We start from the raw sequence: 15,252 nt of genomic DNA, 5'->3' as shown, positions 1-15,252 counted from the left end.
TGTGGGTGGACTCTAGGTGACTTCAGGTTGAGTTTGAAAACTCAACGGTGTCATTCTGTTCCTCTCTGGCACCATAAAGGCTCACTTCCCCACAGCAGAGGTAAGCCCAAGGTTGACCTTGAGGAAGGGCTGGAGGGGCACCTCTGTTTGTGCATTGGAGTAGAGTGGACAAGCAGTGGTTCAGATGAGATGGGTGCATTGCTGCCCAGACTATCCAAACACAGACCAGGTTGCTTTGACTTGGTCTAAGTCAGCGTAAATTGAAGCCCCCAAAACATTTCACTTTGGTTGCAGGCAGAACCGAGCCACACGCAGCCTGGATCCGCGTGTCCCTACACACAGAGAAGCTCTTTGACCTGGTCACTCTGTATATTACTTCTGGCCACTCTTTGCCCCACCTAGGTCAGAGGATGCTTCTGGGTGGATACCCAATGTGTTGCAGAGGTCCTGACTTGTGTCCATGGAGTCTTCGTCTGCACTCCATACTTTGGCAGGAATCAGTCGCTGCAGGAATCAGGACCATCTGCTACTTAACTAACATCCTTGCTCTCCTGCTTCAATCCAAAGGGAAGGGCCCAGAGTAGGCAGAATAGCTGATGCTGTAAAGACCAACAGGCACAGGCTGGGGTGGACCTTTTACTCCATTGTGCCTAGGGCTGGCGCTGGGCTGTCCTGTTTGGGTTGTAGCTAGACCAGCCTTCCCCAGAACCTCACAGGGAGGGAAGTAAAAAAAAGACATCCCACCCTGTACTCAAAACTTAAAACAGTACTGCTTGGATCTCTTCCTCCACTTCCTGACCCTAGAGGGTTAAATCTGGAGGGTACAACGCCACCCCTCCCTCCTACTTCCCGCCTCTCCCCCAACCACCCCCTTACCTTTAAAAAGTTAAAAAATGTCTGCAGTCGAAATCTCTTAAAGGGGCGGTGCTGGTGAACGAGTACTCTTGGCAAGAGTTGCTGAGAAGGCTGGCTAGGGGCGTGAGTTCGCTCCACCAAGCACCAAAACACAGAAGAAAAAAAAAAAGGAAAAAAAAAAGAGAGAGAGAGAGAGAGCAAGGGGGGGGGAGAGGAAGGGAAAAAGGGGGGGAAAAGCAGACAGACACACACTTTAGATAAGGACAATTAGTCACCAGCGAGACCCTGTAGGAAGAGAGGTTTAAATCAGAGGGATTTAATGAGGGTGCTCTGTGCCTTCCCTGAAGCCATGCCCTCCAGCAACTCCCGCCCCCCCTCGTGCCTAGCCCCGGTGGCTCTCTTCTTGGCTCTGTTGCTCCATCTCTTCCTTTCCTCCCAAGCTGGAGACAGGAGACCCTTGCCTGTAGACAGAGCTCCAGGTTTGAAGGAAAAGACCCTGATTCTACTTGATGTGAGCACCAAGAACCCAATCAGGACAGTCAATGAGAACTTCCTCTCTCTGCAGCTGGATCCGTCCATCATTCATGATGGCTGGCTCGATTTCTTAAGGTAAGGCAGGGGCTTCCATGGATCATTTTTTTAAAGTAACAACCCCCCACCCCTCCTATCTCCCATTCCAAGGGGAAAGAAGAAGAAAATAAGCCAAGCGGATTTCTCTGAAAGAAATGAGGTTTTCCTCCTCCTGGAATATTTGCTGAGAGTCTGTAACTGGTGATTGAGAAAAGCAATGTTTTCTATTAAGATGCACATGTTTGCAATGCAGAAGGCATTTCAGAAACTTATCAGTTATGACTGAAGAAATGTTGTGCTTACATATATCTGTAATTAGTCTACCCGTCTCCTTCTGAAAAAGAGACGAGGTTCAGGACAGTTACAAAAGTGAAGAAAAGGTCTCCAGCAACAAAGACCCGAGAGGAATGTATGTATGTATGTATGTATGTATGTATGTGTGTGAGAGAGTGCGTGTCTGCGTGTGTGTCTGTGAGTGTTCAAGCGGGGAATAGCACGAAAATGGAATTTTCCATGGAAAGATAGTTTTTTCAGTTCTCTCCAACTCCCAGACAGAAAATGAATTTAAGCAGAGGCTTGAGTGATAGACAAGTGGGTCATATTTTTAAATTTTTATTTTATACCCTCCACTCTCATCTCCAGACTTGAGGACTTTGTAAGATACTTTTTATAGACTGAAGGGCCCCCCAGTCCCTCCTCCTCAAATCTCCTGCGGTAACTGCATAGTTTAGTTTTTCTTTAAAGAAAAAAAAAATCCTCGCTCTGATCATAGCGTATATAAGGAGAGCGGAAAGGGTTCTAGAAATACTCCGGGGATGTTTCAGAAGTCTGAACACGGCACTGGCGGATTCGCAAACCCGGAGGCTGTGTTCACAGACCCCCTTACTCTCGGGCTTGGAATCCCTCTCGCCGGTTGTTAATGTTCAGCAGTTAGGCAACCACGATCCCTTCCCGTCAGGGACAGAGTTGCAGTGTAAAGAAAAAGAAATAAACAGATCATCTGTAGCGCTGAATCCAAGTGCTGAGTTTTTAAAAAGCCCTCCAAATTGGAGCCTCAGCAGTGGGCTCACCCAAAGAGTCTTGAGCGCTTTTAGTCTCCTTTCTCCGCCCCGAGGCCGCGACCGCTGCGCTTCTTTCGTGAGTATCTTTGACTCCTCGCGAAATTCGAGTTTTGCTTCTCGTGTGCGCCCGCCCCTCAGCCCTCTGGGTCTCCAGGACTCTGCCGGGTCAGCGGACTCGGCAGGTAGCGGGAGGCGCAACATGGGGCGCTCCTTCCACATGGAGCAAGCCTGGCGTGAGGACTGAGTGGCTGTCGCCGCCGCCTCCGAGGCCGCTTCAGCTGCTGCCCGGTCTCCGCTGGGAGGGCGGGAACATCTCCGCGCCGCCTGGCGTCCTCCTTGGAAGCTCTTCATGCAGCAGAACGTGTCTCTGAGCTTGTCCCCAGGTGGGGGGCAACCGGGGTTTGCCGAGATACACGCCCCACTTGCATTGCACTTATCCAGCTGCGCAGACTCCTTCAGGATTCTCTTAAAAAAAAAAAAAAACCATCCTGTTTGCGCCAAATGCTTGCCACAAAAAAGATTTTAGAAGGCGGCACTGGGGGAAGAAGCCGTGGCGGGCGTATTTGCATTGGCTGTGCCGGCTTCCGGACGGACGGTTGCTGGGAATGCCGATTCCGCAGGTCGGACTGGTCTGCCGGCGGAGGGCCACGCGGTGTCCGACCGCGCTTCCCTGGAACGCAGTCCTAGAGGTCGCCGCCGCCGGACTGTCCCGGGCGGTCAAGACTTCTCAGAAAGTCCCTAAGCAGAATCCCCGGTCCCCTCTCTCGTATCTGTCCCATTATGATACTCTTTACTTTCTCCATTTGGGTTTGGATTTCAGAACCTGAACCATAAAAGTGTTAAAAATAACGTATAGTAGTAAGAGCATCTATAATTGCTCTTTCTCACCTATTTCCGAAGTACAGCGCTTGTATTTAAAACACAAAAAACAGAAACTATGGAAATTCTGAACCTAAATAGAGGTAAATGCTATTGTTCTGGTGCTCCTCCGACGCGCAGGTTCCAACTTTCGGCAAACTTTCCCCATCGCTTCTAAACGGCTCCAAGTGGAAAGGAAAAAAGATGGAGCCCCACTGGGAGGAGGGGAGAAGAATGATACCTTCCTGAGATCACTCTGAATTACTGTAGGGTCAAAGAAATATTGCCTTTCCTGTGCAAAGCAGGGGTGGAGGTATTCACCGAAAGGCAAGGATTTACCCCGGGAATCTCTCTCGACCTGGGATTTGGGAGGTGGATGCGGTTGCTATAAAGTAGTGGAAAGGCAAAATCAATTTAGGCATTAAAAACAAAGTCAGAATCAATTTGACCTCAGGTGCCCGGTCTGAGAGAAAGGAGGAGAAAGAAGATGAGTTTAACTTTCTCTACTGAGGTTGCGGTGCCCCTGGGGCCGAGGAGGCAGATCCCGGGGCTCAGCAGAAGTTTGGCAAAAACCCGAGCCCCGCGGCACGCGCGCCGCGCCTCTCCTTCAGGAGCGCTTTCCCGGCAGCAGCAAAGCCGGACAACTGCGCCTTAGCCCCGTGTTCTCAGAGGTGCCCCCCCTCCCCCCTTTACACACACTTAGCGAACACAATCTAGTCCTTTGGAAATAACTACCTTTGGCGAGCAGCTTCGGGGTGTCCGAGGGAGGGGTCCGTGGCCAGCTGGGCGCAAAAGGTAGGCTTGGGCCAAGGGCAAGGGCAAGAGGCGCACGCTAGAGGCCGCGGAGCTGCCAGGAGCCCGTGCAGTCCGCGGGCTGTGGTGGACACCGAGCCTCTGAGCCTGGGCCAGGTCGCTTGCAGAGTGGAAAGAGGGCCTTGCTGGGTGCTCGCGGCCTCCCGCCTTCCCATGGGATCCTTTCCTCTCTCTTTCTCTACCCGCAGCTCCAAGCGTCTGGTGACCCTGGCCCGGGGACTTTCGCCGGCCTTTCTGCGCTTCGGGGGCAAAAGGACTGACTTCCTGCAGTTCCAGAACCTGAGGAACCCGGCGAAAAGCCGCGGGGGCCCCGGCCCTGATTACTATCTCAAAAACTATGAGGATGGTGAGAAACTTGCTTCCCATTCTTGCGGGGTGGGGGAAGTTGGGAAAGTGGGAGCGAGCTGTGTGTGGATGGGGTGGGTAGAGGTAGATTTGGAGGAGAGCCTGGTAGAAGCTCTCCTGAAAAGCCGGTAGCTGCCGGCGAGGGCACGCCGGAGTGTGGCTCCTGACGTGATTACGCAGAAAGGGCTTTCAGGTAGTCCAGGTCCCAGCTGCTTGCCTTCCGCGGGGCTGCTCAACCCCAAGGCCATGAACTGTAGCCCAAACTTTCGGAAGGCTTGTCCAGTGGGGAGAAGATGCAGTGGGTTTCTTGAGAAAATACAGGCGGGTTCATAGGCTATTAAAGGTCAGGTTCACATTTCATTGCTAAAATTCTAGAAAAAAAAGTGGCTATTGTTTTTATTTCTTGTTTTCCTGAGGTGAGAATCCAGCCTTTTTTTGAAACCTAAAGTTTTCTGAAATAATCCCTTTTAGATTGGTCCCTTGTTAGGGAAGGTTTGAAAATCTCCACAGTCGGTTCTCCTTCAGACTGCCTAATCTCAGAGTCACATTAAAAAAGAAAATTAAAATTGGATTATGAATGCCAGCCTTCTTTCCTGCCAGGATCAGATGAGTTAAGCGTCTGGCTTTGAAAATTCCAGATCCTATTCCCGTGTGAGGTGGACCAATCTTTTTAGGTTTGAACAGTCTCATTTTCAGTAGGGAAAAATGAAAATGGTATTTAAAATTTTTGTTTAGGGAGTTTGGTGTTAATATCTATGAACTTCCTGTGTGGGTAAAGGGACATACTTTTTTTCAGACAGGCAAGATGGGAATTGGTGGGTCCTCAGCCACTGAGGCTGTTTAGAGAAGATAGAAGAGCATCAGTGTCCATTTTTGGAGGGCTATCTCTGCCCTGCTGTTCCTTCTCATAAGTGAGTTACAGTTTTATTTTTAAAGGGTTCAGGGACAGTTTCTCAGAGCTCCCTGGATTTTGTTACACCTTGTCCTTATAAATCAGCAAAACGAGGAAATGCTGTTTTATTTTCTGGGGCTTTCACTGAATGGGAATTGTGGAGAGGTACTGGATTTATTTCAAGGGTGGCTGAGAAACTTTTTTTTTAAAGTGCCAGAATGGAGAAAGAGAACTAGGTTGAGACTTCTTGAGTTTGAAGTGTGAATAGGACTTCCTCTTTTATAACATCTGCCAAAGTGTGTAGGTGTTTAAGGCTATATCTTTTCCAAGGTAAATGTCATTGCCATAAAAATTAGATTGCAAGTAGATTTTGCTGTCATTCAGCATAAAATCCTGAACAGCAGCTCTGTTGGTAATTTGACCCAGGGCCTTATAGCTCGCAGGGTCACTGTCAGCTCTTGTGATCAGACATAAGGAGGGAAAATATTAATGCTTTCCTGATGAAATAGCTCTTTTTTGAATCCATTTGAAATATTTCCTCTTTAGTTTGTAGTAAAACTTGTAAGAGCCCCAGGAATTGGCCTTTTCTCCAAAACTTGTACCTAGGATTATATTACTGATTCATTGAGAACATGAGACCATTTTCAAATGAAGGATACAATTTGTTTTCCTTTGTAAAAGGAGAAAGTGGGCACCATGGGGAGAAAAGAAATTGGCAAAAGACTGTGCCCCATAAAACTTCATAGAATTAAAAAAAATCAGAATTGGAAAAGATCTAAGAGATCATCTTCAATCCTCCCACCATTTCAGGGGCCGGCTAGTACAAGATCATTTCATATGGAATCCTTTCCTTGTTTTGTCCAACCTGGCATTCAATATCTGTAGGAATACAGTTTTCACCACTTCTATGGGAGAGAGTTTTTCTGTCCCATAGGTTTTTGCCAGCAAATTTATCCTGAGATTTTCCTTTATGCATATTCCATAAATATTTATAATTATTCATTTTGTATTTTTTAGGTGTCTACCTTCAAAATAATTTCTGTCCTTGGCATATCACCTTCAAAAAAAGAGGTTTTGTCATAGCTGTTTTTTACCTAGCCTACCTGGATTTAATTCTTTTAAAACTTTCTTTAAAGTCAGTTCTTCCAGACACTAATCTGTTTTATTGCTCCTAGCTGAACTTCTTTGATTTATGTCTCTTGGTAATAAGATGCTCTGAACTATATCAGTATTTGAGTCCTTAGCAGAGTTAAAGAGAGTGGGAATGCCCTATTTCTGCCCTTTGATGCTTACATATCCTCAAGCCACCATGTTGTCTTCGTTGTTGCATGTTGCATTGCAGAATTCAAGGCAAAATTGTTTTATGTATAGTCTCAGCAATTTTGAAAAATTATACTTCAGTTGTTACTTTTCATTCAGTGACAATTTTCATCTTAAAATAATTAGGTCTTCTTAGTAAATGGCCCTATAATAGGCACTTAGGCATAAGCACCTTATTAAAAAAAAGATATACTGACTTAAACATATTGTAAAATAATAGACTCATGTGGCTTCTATTTTCCAAATAATTTTAAGTACTTTAATGCAACTGTGTTTTCTCTTTCTACAGCCATTGTTTATCACTTTTGGAACTTCTTTGGTTACTCCTTTAATATACTCTATGCTTAGGCAACTTAAATTTTATAGAAACATGGTGATGATGGAGGAAATAAAAATTGGATTGTTCTTCATACCTTGGAATCTTACCCTTTGCCTAACTTTCTCTCTGTTCTGTGATGTTATGCTTTTCTTGCTCTCAACAAAGAAATTTGGGTTAATCTTTTGTTCATAAGTTTATTTTGCTCCAATCTGCCCTTCTTTGTTACATATTCTAGGTGCTTTCTTTATATACCTGCCTCTTTGCTGCCATAGCCATACCTTTAATCAAGTTGTATACCATTTATTATGCACATCAGAAACCAGCTTAATATTTCTAAAATATCACATTCATCATGTTTCCTTTAAAAACATTATTTCCAATTACAGTTGACATAACAATATTGTATTAGTTTCAGGTATATCATGTCACTTTTCTGCTAAAAAATGATTATTTTTGGATTGCTTACAGAAATGTTTAAACTCCTCAACTTGGCATTCAAGGCCTTTTACATTTCAGTCTCAGCTTACCTTTTGTAACTTGTGTTTTGATATACCTTTTATTACAACCCTACTTAATTTCACTGTCTTCTTAAAGCACTGTCTAAACCCCATACCTATGTTCAGCTGGTATATCTCTGCTTTGAATCCCTTTCTCTTGGCTTTGTTCAAATCTCACCCCCTACCCTGCCCAATTCCTGAAGGCCAATTGCAAATGCCCCTTATTTCCATAAAGCCTTTCCTGAACAAGGCATACCATAACCATCTTTCCTTCCTCTGGACCATTGTAGCTTTTACTCTTTATGCTGTTCTTTTGGCCCTCTCTACTTTCTTTTGCTTTTTCACTTTTCACACAAGTATTTGTTTGTTTTAACTTTCCAAGTGGCTCCATTGGCTGAAGCAACATCCCGTACACACACAAAAAAGGTGGTGGGTTCATTCCTGGTTGGGGCACACGCCTAGGTTGCAGGTTTGATCCACAGTCAGGGCGTGTGTGGGAGGTGACTGATGGATATTTCTCACATTGATGTTTCTCTCTCTCTCTCTCTCTCTCTCTCTCTCTCTCTCTCTCTCTCTCTCTCAAACAATCAATAAAAACATATCCTTGGGTGAGGATTAAAAAAAAGAAAGAATGCACATTCTTTATAGGAAGGGATCATATCTAATTATTGTGTATCCCCAAATGTCTAGCATAATGTATGACACATAGTAAACCTTCCGCAAATATTTTTGGATACATAAAAGGTAAAGAGCACTGTTAAAGGCACTGGGAAAATGGAGGTGACCAACGAAGAAAAGAATGAATACAAACATGAAGATTCTATTCATTTTTTATCTTCAATGCATGTTCCCATGAAGTCTGCTTTTAATGCTTAGTTTAATGACATCATTCATTTTCTTAGCCATGTACTCTTTATCTTTGGTAGTCTAAGTTGTCTTGGTTTCATGCACTGTATTAAATCAACCTTACCACTTGGTTTAAAACCTTGCACTGGACTCACACTATTTTTTTTATTGTATCTGTTTCTTCTGTGCTTTTACTTTTCCTTGTTAGTCTTATGTAGTTGCTATGTCTAACTTTTCAATTCCTGATTTAATAGTGCCTTTCACAAGTTTATTATTTTTTGTCTTTATTTCCTGAAGATTTTCTCTTCAGAGAGCTTTTGAAATTCTGAATGATCAGTGTGAGTACACTTTGTAAACTCTAAGGCACTATACAACTATTATTATTGTTCTTTTCTCCAGGAACTTCTCCTAGTTTTAGTAGAGGTGAGGTAATTAATTCTTTTTCTTTCTATCTCCATTCCATTAATAAAGACATATGACATAAGAATAGCACAACTGCCAAAATACATATTTACCTTGAACGTATCCACCTTCCATTATCTCATTTTACCTCACCTAAATGTTTCTTGAAATTCAATTATACTTAACAAGTATTTATTTATTTAAAAAGAACAAATATTTATTGATTATCTACTTTGTGTTTAGTTTCATGCTGAATAAGGAATGGCAGAATATCAAATAAAAAATGCTGTCCTAAATCATCATTAGAACCCAACAGTAAAAAACTGCTATAGGTAAGATTCACTAATCTGTGTTAAAATAAGAAGAGGAGCCCGGCTGGTGTGGCTAAGTGGTTGAGCGTGGACCCAGGAACCAAGAGATTGCCAGTTTGATTCCCAGTCACATGGGCTCATCCCCAGTAGGGGGCATGCAGGAGGCAGCTGATTGATGATGTTCCTCTCTCATGGATGTTTCTATCTCTATATCCCTACCCCTTCCCCTCTCTCTCTGAAAGAAAAAAAAATCAATTAAAAATAATTTTTTATTGTGGTGGTTTTAGAATATGTCCTCAAATTCTCTGGTACTTTGCATCTAGGATATGATTGACTTCTCTCCTTTTGAGTGTAGACTGGATTTAATGACTTGCTTCTAAAGAAGAGAGTCTTAAAGGGGAAAATGCTAACTTTATGGTGGAGAAAATGACATACGTTATTTTAGCAAAGTGATCAAGGTTAACACCAGCAAATAAGTCATGTTGATATCAGGTATTTCCTAATATGATGTGATCAGAAGTGCACTTCACCTTTGTGATATTTTTTCCCCACATCCACAACTCTCTGTAAATCTGAGAAAACAGATTGAAGGACACTATAAAATATCTCACTTGACCCTTCAAAATACATTGTTCTTGCTGTCAATGAACTAATAACTTAGTGAGATAATAGTTTATATTGATAAATCTGAAGATTAACACAAAGAGAATATAGAATAAAATGCAAAGTAGAACATAATAGTTTTTCAGGTATAAGAGGAAAAGTAGAGATGAATACTGGCCAGACTTAGATGGGAGTTAGGTTAGGCCTTTTCTTTTTTTAAAACATATTTTATTGATTTTATACAGTGAGGAAGGGAAAGGGACAGAGAGTTAGAAACATCGATGAGAGAGGCTGCCTCCCGCACACTCCCCACTGAGTATATACCCTCAGCCAAGGTACATGCGCTTGACCAGAATCAAACCCGGGACCCTTGAGTTCACAGGCCAATGCCCTATCCACTGAGCCAAACCAGTCAGGGCTAGATTAGGCCTTTTCAAAGATGGGTAGATTTTGGAGGAAGAGACAAGGAGAGAAGACATTTAACTAAAAGGAAAGAGCACGAACCAAAGCCTAAGTATGTGTTTGAGCACATACCTTGACCCTAATCTTAATCCTGATTAACTCTAATCCTAAACCTTGGCTTCATAGTAGGTGCATGTTAGAAATTATCTTGATTCATGTTGCTAGAACCATGTCACATTTTTTAGACACTCATTTGCACATTTTTGTTAATTCAGAAATGTTTATAATTTTAAAAATCTATAAAAATAAAGTGCATGTTAGAAATTACACTAAGAAAAGCTCATATTGCTAGAATTATGTCTAAATTGAGTTTTAAGAAGTTCTAATATATTTCTGTTAGCTCCAAAATATGTAATTAAAAAAGAACAAGAAAGTACCTGTTTGAGAAGAAGGTTTGGTTGGGTAAATCCAGATTAGATTATGAGAACCTTGCATTTTAAGCGTAGTAAAATGGAATTGGCCCTATAGGAAAATAAAGGCCATCATAAATTCTTTTACTCCATTGGAGAAGGGGAGGACATTTTCAGCCTGAGCAGTGAGGTACTGTTGTCACATTACATACTACTGACCTCTTGTCACTTATGCAATGTAAGTCAAAGTTAGTTTCTGGAGATTTTTAAACCCAAGAAAAGCTTCCATTCCAGCTTCATCATTTGGTATTTATGATTTGTCTGCCAGTAACTTTAGGGTCTAATACAATTTAATGTTATATTAAAGGATTCATTTTCTGTAATATTTGAAATTTGGTAACCAGGTCCTGAGTGCTAGCTGCAGCTCACTGTACCCCTGTGAATTGAATGTATCTCACAGAGATATAGTCATCATGTCATTTAATCAAAATTTAGTCATTGTGGCCATCTGTATAATGCTTGAAGTAATAGCGATCAGGATACTCTGATCTATTGCTTATAGAAGTGGCTTAATTAATTTGAGTGAATGAAAAAGTCCAGTAAATAAACCTTCCAGTCTCAACCACATTTGTATAATTATCACCTGGTCATTGAGGCCAAAGGTAATTCACACAGTTGTGTGTACCTGTACAACACAAATTGTGCTACTGTTGCCAGTACCAAATATCATTATTTTTCTTGCCAAAGTTATTTAAATTCTCTCTCCTGTTCTCCCAAACACTCTTGTTGAGATGGGTACCTCATGAGGAAAAGAAGCTTCTTTCAAAATTTTCTGTGCCTGCCAGTTACATGGTCTGGGCTCCTGGAGTCAGGAGCCTCTTCTGAGAATCCTTCATCAAAATGGATTAGATCAGTGATTCCCAAAGTGGGCGCTGCAGCGATCCAGGGGGGCGGTGATGGCCACAGGTGCATTTGTTTTAACTTTTTTTGTATTCCCTTTCTATTCTGAGTTCAATAAATAGTTTCATAATTTCAAACTTCAATGTTTCTAATTTACACCTTTCTTTACTATATTTTACGAAAAAGGTAGAAACATTAATACATATATCTTTCTGTTTAATTGCTATTAAAATTTAAACAAAATTAATTTCCAGGGGGCGCTGAGTAATATTTTTTCTGGAAAGGGGGCGGTAGGCCAAATAAGTTCGGGAACCACTGGATTAGATGTTAGGGAATCTTAACTTCAGTGCTTCTTAGTATCTCAATCAAGTTTTCATTTATCTCAGTGTATGAGGCAATGGATTGGAACTCTGAGTAATGTGTGTGTATGTTTATGACGGAAAGGTAAAGGAAGGAGAAGGGTACAGGGGGAGAGAGGAGGGAGGAGTACCTAAGAGAGAGAGCGATAGAAAAAAAAAAGAGAGAGATAGAGAGTCAGGTAATATGAATATACTAGAGGCCCAGTGCACAAATTTGTGCATGGGTGGGATCCCTTAGCCTGGCTGGCGATCCAGGCCTATTGGGGGGCTGGCCAGCTGGGGGGAGGAATCCTGGGAGGTTGGCCGGGCGGCCCCACCAATCAGGGCCTATGGGGGTGCTGATCAAAGGGCGGGGCTGGCCGATTGGGGAGAGGGAGGGGCCACAGGATGCCGGGGGGGGGGGCATGGAAGGTTGGCCAGTTGTGGGGGAGGGGCCATGAAGGTTGGCTGTGGGAGTGCACTGACCACCAGGGGGCAGCCTCTGTGTTGAGCGTCTGCCCCCTGGTGGTCAGTGCATGTCATAGTGACTGGTTGACCGGTCGTTCTGGTCATTTGGTCGTACCGGTCATCCGGTCATAATGGTTGCTTAGGCTTTTATATATATAGACTAGGGGCCCGGTGCACGAAATTTGTGCACTGGGTGTGGTGCAGGGGGGACTGTCCCTCAGCCCAGCCTGCCCCCTCTCACATACTGGGAGCCCTCAGGCGTTGACCCCCATCACCCTCCAATCGCAGGATCGGCCCCTTGCCCAGGCCTGACGCCTCTGGCCTAGGCGTCTGGCCCGGGCAGCGGGGACCCACAGCTGCAGCGGCCCCGCGATCGTGGGCTTCGCTTTAGGCCCAGGCAAGGGACCCCTAGCTCCCGGGACTGCCAGCTTCGACCGTGCCCAGCTCCCATCGCTGGCTCCACCCCTACTTCCTGCTATCACTGGCCAGGGTGGAAAAGGCGCCTGATTCTCCGATCATGGCTGGGGGGCAGGGCAAAGGCGGCCCCAGGGCCCCCTTTGCCCTGCCCCCCAGCTCTTAGCTCCCCCCTGGGTTTCTGATCACTGTCAGTGGCAGGGGGCTTCTTCCTGCTTTCCCTTTTGCCTCCCTGCATTGTGCCTACATATGCAAATTAACCGTCATCTTGTTGGCAGTTAACTGCCAATCTTAGTTGGCAGTTAACTGCCAATCTTAGTTGGCAGTTAACTGCCAATCTTAGTTGGCAGTTAATTTGCATATAGCCCTGATTAGCCAATGAAAAGGGTATCATCGTACGCCAATTACCATTTTTCTCTTTTATTAGTGTAGATGAGCATGAGAGAATTTGGTGTGTTAATTTCTTGTCCATGGTGATGTAGGCAAAGTGAAAACATTTCTAGACTAGTGGTTAGTGCTGTAGAAGGCATAGATACTTGTTGAACTACTTTATCCTTTGATTTCGTGGTCCGATTGAGTTGGATTCAATTCTGTCCCATTTTCTTCACTATAGTAGAGTGAAAAAGGTTATTTTGCTTAATTCAGTAAACATTTTTGATTATAAACTGTATCCAAACTTAGTACTAGATATTGGGGCTGCCAAGAGGAATAAAACATGAACTATAATATCAAAATGCTCTGGTCTTACATTTTCAACAGAATTTCACAGTGGTTTCTAGTGTCACCACTGTAGTTAGACTAATCTCTGTCTAGTTCCTTCACTTTGAACACTCATCTTCCGTCTTGTATTAAAATTTATTTTCTTGTCCTTCAAGCTCTACCTAAGTCCTTTCTTTCATTAAGCCTTCTGCTAAGCCAATCTCCAGTAATCCCCCCTCATTTTCTGAATTTTTCTGAAATTCTTCTCTGAATACTCAATTCAGTTTAGCCCAAGTGCCCCAGAATTTATGTTTGCTTGACTTAAAAAGATAATTTTTGTCTCTAGGAATTGACGATAAAAGCACAGGCATTGAGATGCACATAAAATCCATATAGAGATAATCATCATCACCACACTGTATAGAACAGACACATAAGTCAAAAAAAGAATGTTATTTACAAGCTTTAATGCATGTGTTTTACTTTTTGTGTGGCAAAGAGTGAAGAACGAAAAATATAAGCTGCATATTTAGAAAAGATAGAGGTACATATCTGTATCTATATGTTTATAATGAAGGAGTTGAGGGTTAAAACAGTACCTTATTTTCACTTACCCTGGAAAGGCAACAACACCTTGAAGGATGGAAGGTGAGACTGGAAAGCTGGGAAAAGGTAGATTGCCCAGACTTGTGGCATTGTTCTGAAACACTGTGAAAGAATGGATGCTTTTTTGCAGCTTAATAGTAGTAATAATATAGTAATATTACCTAACATTATAGAGTGCTTATTATGTGCCAAATACTATTTTAAGCAGTGTAAACATTTAATCCTTTTTACCCTCTGAGTAAAGTACTGTTTTCCTCATTTGACAGAGGGGGAAATGAGGACACAGAGTGACTAAGTAGCTTGCCCTGCTAATGTAGTGTGAAAGAGGGACTCAGTGATGTCATTCATTAAACTTGCTATGAGCTTCATAAGGAGACTTTGGTATTAGTCTCAATCCTTTTCCTAACTATCCATGTGCAATTGGGGAAACTGTTCACCCTCCTGAAGCCTGCCTGATCTGTAAAATGAAGAGAATTTACTACATTGTCCACATGTAGCATCTAATTTTAAAATTCTGTGAATTAAAGATTTTCTCAGATAAACAAGACATGCAGGAAATAATAGAAATGAAAACAAGATAGGATATTTTTAAAGATTAAAGGATGTATAAGCAGTAAGGAGTTCAGAGTAGGGGCATTAAGTGAGAGCTAGAGTAGTCAGGATAGGTGTCTAGGAGGAAGAATCTTGACCTGACCTTAAGGGTGAATACTACTACTACTACTACTAGCAACTGTTTGTTGAGCAATTGCTATGTTTGACTTTTGTTTCCCCCTTTAATTCATAAATCTATCTGATGAGAAGTGTGTGTGTGTGTGTGTTTGAAGAAACTGAGACTCAGAAAAGACAAGTGACTTGCTCAAGGTCAGACCAGGATTATAATCCAATCTTCTCTTTACAATGCTTAGATAAGAGAGGGATTCAGTCTTTGATTCATTCATTATTTCATTTATTCATCTATTAGGCACTCAAAAGGCCTATATTAAGCATAGGCTTCCTATGAGAATATTCAAAGGACTTGTGAGTCAGGTCACAAATAGTTATGTACAACAATGAAATAATAACCACAGAGGGGAGAACCAAGATGGCGGAGTAGGTAAACCCCTGTACTCACCGCCTCCCACAACCACAACAAAATTACAACTAAAATACAGAACAACCCTCATACAGAACCACCTGAAAGCTGGATGAGTGGAAGTCCTACAACTTGAGAAGTAAAGAAGAAAGCACATTGAGACCAATAGGAGGGGCGGAGGCACTGAACGTGCTGGTCCGACACCCATGTGTACTATTTTTAAAAAAATATATTTTATTGATTTTTTTACA

General features: G+C 42.8%; 1 protein-coding gene across 1 annotated transcript in view; it reads left to right on the top strand.

Moving 5' to 3' along the window:
• The first annotated feature begins 1,122 nt into the window (after window positions 1-1,122).
• Window positions 1,123-15,252, top strand: part of HPSE2 (heparanase 2 (inactive)) — a 533,452-nt gene continuing 519,322 nt past the window's right edge. The window contains exons 1-2 of the mRNA XM_059661921.1: window positions 1,123-1,464; window positions 4,346-4,503. Of these exons, the coding sequence (XP_059517904.1) occupies window positions 1,175-1,464; window positions 4,346-4,503 (448 nt within the window). The 5' untranslated portion in view covers window positions 1,123-1,174. The remainder of the gene's footprint in view (window positions 1,465-4,345; window positions 4,504-15,252) is intronic.

The sequence above is a fragment of the Myotis daubentonii genome, chromosome 13 (assembly GCF_963259705.1).
Source record: "Myotis daubentonii chromosome 13, mMyoDau2.1, whole genome shotgun sequence".
NCBI lineage: Eukaryota > Metazoa > Chordata > Mammalia > Chiroptera > Vespertilionidae > Myotis > Myotis daubentonii.
This window is presented reverse-complemented; position numbering and strand designations above follow the sequence as displayed.